This window comes from Lolium rigidum, chromosome 2, assembly GCF_022539505.1.
Source record: "Lolium rigidum isolate FL_2022 chromosome 2, APGP_CSIRO_Lrig_0.1, whole genome shotgun sequence".
Taxonomy (NCBI): Eukaryota; Viridiplantae; Streptophyta; class Magnoliopsida; order Poales; family Poaceae; genus Lolium; species Lolium rigidum.
Window position 1 is genome coordinate 221429135 of NC_061509.1, and position 4402 is coordinate 221433536.

Consider the following 4402-nt stretch of genomic DNA (forward strand, 5'->3'; position numbering starts at 1 on the left):
AAATTCTTTCTTTTTATAGACTAATCTCCAATTTGCTAGGTGGAGCTTCCTATGCCAGTCAAATTCATAAGCAGTTGGCCATTTGGGTATTTATGAGATCCAAAGCCCACTTAGCTAATTTGAACGAGGAGAGAAGATAAACAGGTATGCTAGCAAGAATGCCTTAGAAAGGGTTATCCTGGTAGCATAGGAGAACAATTTACCCCTCCTACCTCCAATTATTTTTCAGAATTTTCTCTATGAGAGGCTGAATGTCCGCAAAGAAGTGGGGTTTCTTGGGGGGGGGGGGGTGGCGCTTTCATGCATGGTGCTTGTGCAAAAACGGAGATGATGATTGAGAAAAGGAGCCTAACCATTTTTTCGGTGGCTATGCCGCGCACGTAGGATGTAGGGGTAACCGCTAACGGATAGGGCAAATGTCGAAATAAACCTCCGTTCATGAATGTGTTTCATGAAGTAGGGGTCAAAATACATGGCGTACGCCGACGTCTGTGAACAAAAGAGAGTGTTTTCATCGGAGGGGGTGTAGAGATGAGGACATGCGTGGAATAGAAGATGGATAATATAGCCAGAAGGGAGGGCCTGGCAAGAAATGACTAGCATGCCCTCAGAACGGCGCAGGACGTGGAAATTAGAAAATGAATGGAGTTGCGGCAGGGGCTAGGATATGTCTTTTCATCTGAGACTAGAGTTGCACGATTGCTAGACTGCTAGGATATCGATGTTTCAAAGCATTTTTGTAAGTTTTAGAGGGTAGAAATGCTTTGAAACTTTCCTACGTGGCTAGTGTGATCACTATTCCAAGAATTTATTGCTACAATGGTACTATGTTTCATAGATAAATATTATTCGATCAAACTTCTTGGAATGAATGATTTATCTTTTCTACGACGAATAGCTAATACAAATAAAAGGGTACACAACATGATATGCTTAAGCCTCGTCGGAGTCCCCCACCGGCGTTGTCAGCTCGTAGATATGTTTTTCATCCTCTCTAATCGTGTTTCATCTTGTTCTTCTTTCTCTTCCTTAATTGTTGGTATCTTTCTTTCAAATCCATGGTGAGGTTGTTACCGTATGGTGCGTACAGGATAGCACGCAGATCCGCAGTGAAATTTTCGACGTCATTCAATCGCATGATGTCAAAGCCATGCATAACATACATGCGTTAAAGGACTTCGACAACAACTAGGATATTTTTTCCTAGTTAGGGTACACTTCAGCCAAGATGGGTACCCTCTTTTAGATCTAAGTTTGTTGAAAAGATAGGGCTCAAGAGACTCTTATTTTTAAACAATGTTATCATCACTTCTAGATCTATTTCAATAAAATTAGAGTAGCTCTATGTGAGAAATAGGTTCTATAAGAAGTGGTTGCAATGTATTGTAATACAATTTATATTATACAAAATGGATGATCTATGTTAATAAAATGAAAATGGCAATAAGATAAAATGAAATGAACTAAATGGTTATTTAGAATTTATTGGATTAAGTTATGTGTCGTAAAGAGATGTGTCGAACATGGAAAATAATTGTGCCACACCTTGCTCCAAATTTGTGCTAACTTATAATCTATAAAGACTCAAGATCTAAATATCGTTCAACAAGTCACGTGGCGGTTAACTGTTCGTCAATCCACAAAAAGCATCATATGTACGTGTGTGTTTTCATGTTGTATTTATTGCTAGCCGCTTTTAAGCACCGTTAAACATCAACAATATCTTGTACGTGTGTGGCTCGGCGTTTAAAAGTGTTATGTAATACTTGTGCCATTGAGGTGGCAACTCCTCTTCGGCTCTCCCCTCAGCTTTTCATGATGTTAAGGAAGCGCTCACAACTCCCATTTCCGAGCCATGTGAGGCACACCTTCTCTCAATGACTGGCAAGTTTATTTACACAATGCATCTCCATCTATATTGATGATGTTGTACTGTTCATGGAGCCAATGTTGCAGGACCAGATAGAAGTTAATTAGGTAATTGTTTCAGGTCTTTGGCTTCTTGTCTACGAGTGAACAATTATAATTTTGCAACTACCCTAATTAGAGTAGTACCTAAGACGCAACCTTGGTGTCGAATATACTTCGGCGCACCCTGTCCAAAAAAATATCTTTGTCTGCAACTCACAATTCACTTGCTGACTAAGGCAGAGTGGCAGCCTATGCTGGATAAGATGGTCAAATTTGTCCCTTGACAATGGGGTCACCTCCAAGTGGGACCAAGTTTTCAAGAGTGGGCAGGGCCGGCCCATAGGGTGGGGCAGAGGGGCGCTCGCCCCGGGCCCTCAACGGTTAGGGCCCTAATCCAAGATTTGTTTGCACACTTACTACTCTTATATTCATACTCTTTAGGCAGTAGAGTTTGGAAAAATTCTAAAAAATATAGAAAGTTAAAGTTGTAGCTTAACGTGTCTATACTCCGACTCCTTCTCAAATGTGCAACACTGATCCCCATAATTTTTTTTCTCTGATCTATTTCTCGCAAACAATACATATGTACACGAGCGGCGAAGACGGTGGGCGAGATCCCGAGCGGGCTCCCGTCCACGCGGATGTCTTCGAGGAGAAGGCGGTAGAACGTTGGCGCCGTCTTGCTCCGGAGCATCGGCGTCGTCACGAAGCCCGACGTGCTGTTGGGCGCGCCTAGTGTGAGGAACCCCGTCGTGCTCGTGGTCGCCGGGAGGCAGTACGAGAAGGCCTTGCCGTAGGTCGCCGCCGTCTGCGACACCAGAGACTCCACGTCACCGCCCAGCCCCATGAGCCCGTCGGTCTGGTCATCGAACCCGTCCTCGTTGTGGCTGCACCCGAACTGGAACTTGCTGACCGTGCTGGTGGCGGCCAGCGCCAGCGTGTCGGAGCCGAAAGTCCCCGTGGTGTTGGAGCCGTCGCCGTACCTGACGATGTACTGGCACTGCGATCTCGAGCAGCCGTTGCCATCCCCGCCAAGCTGCGCGCACGGCGCGGATCTGCAGGAGAACGGCACGTAGGTGGTGGACTTGGCGGGGTCGAACAGCGAGCCGTTCGGGGCGTGGCACGGCGGGACCGGGCAAGGTTTGCACTGCACCCATGACACGTCGCTGCCGGTGTCGATGATCATGGTCTGCTTCACGGCCGGGGAGCCGATGCCGACGGTGATCACGTACTCCAGCGTGTCCAGTGCTTCCCCAAGGTTGGTCGGCACGGTAACCGCCGCCGATTGCTCCAGCTCATCGTTGCCGCTGCTGAACTTCCGTTCGATGTATTCAGCTCGGAGCTGGTCTCGCCGGAGCAGCTCCCCGATGCTTGGCCCGTCGGTGGATGCCACCGGTGAGCACGGGCCATACCGGTGGCTTAGCTGCACCGTGGCTCCACTGGACGACGATGGAGTCACTGCAAACGATAGTGATTAACTACAATTGCAGTTTCAAAAATTGAATGTGGGCATGCCAGTTAATCATGTGTGCACGACTGCACGTACGTACCGAGTGGCTCGCCGCAGATGGCCTCAGCCTTCTGTGAGCCGGTGGCGAGAACCTTATAATCCCCTGCACGAGCAGGGAGAGAATGGTAGCCGCAAAGCACGAGAAGCAGCAGCCTCTTAACCGACACCATGACTGTTCGATCCTTGCTAGCTTCTTTTTAAACTGAACCTTGCTATGCTAGCTTCTTTCTCAAAGCCAATGTTGGTTTGCAGCCCTGAACTGAAATCCCAACTTAAATACAGTAGATACTAGAGGAGTGGATAAGAGTGCAGGAACGCAACCCCTCGCAATTTACACCCTGCTAAAGCGTATGCAGATTGCAGACAAACGCACTGCTTAGTGTTCAAGTATTTTTCTTCGATGCTGATCTGTGATGGTATTGATAGGTTGGTTTACACGAGATTTTAAAATTTGGTGTCACTGTCTGCTACGATAACTTAATTAGAAGGTCGCGGCCGAAACCAAGTCGACACGGTATCCATGGAGAGGGGATATTCATGTATCAGCTGATCTTTAACCAAACTTACAGTTAAGAGTCAAATTAGTAAGTATTTCTTTCCGTGCGTACCCGTGCAGGTAGCATCTTCGTTGTCAAGATATATATCGCTGTCTTTCCATATGTGTATGCTCTATACATTCCTACTGTTTTATTTCTTGAATTCTTCCGAGCAATTATGCTATGCATCTTTCGTATGCATAGAAAGGTAAAATCCATTTATAAGTGTGATGTCATACGAGTATACACTGAAATGGTCCACATGGCATCACATTGGAATTTTGATTTAACTAGAACCATGTTGGCGAAGTTACGCGAACAACACATCTTGAAGTAGTGTATATAATTTTGAGGTACTTGAAGGGACTCCAGAAAGGGGACTGTTATTTGAGAGTAACAAGCATCTCATGATAGATGGGTACTATGATGTAGATTGGGCAAGGTT

The 4402-nt window shown here is 46.0% G+C and overlaps 1 protein-coding gene across 1 annotated transcript; it reads right to left on the reverse strand.

The window, feature by feature from the left end:
• Window positions 1-2348: 2348 nt before the first annotated feature.
• On the reverse strand, window positions 2349-3591 carry LOC124690576 (aspartyl protease family protein At5g10770-like). The gene is made up of 3 exons (XM_047223945.1): window positions 3462-3591; window positions 2493-3369; window positions 2349-2373 (listed from the first exon to the last, which is right to left on the reverse strand). The coding sequence occupies exons 1-3, from the start codon at window positions 3589-3591 to the stop codon at window positions 2349-2351; spliced, it is 1032 nt and encodes a 343-aa protein (XP_047079901.1).
• Window positions 3592-4402: the final 811 nt, after the last annotated feature.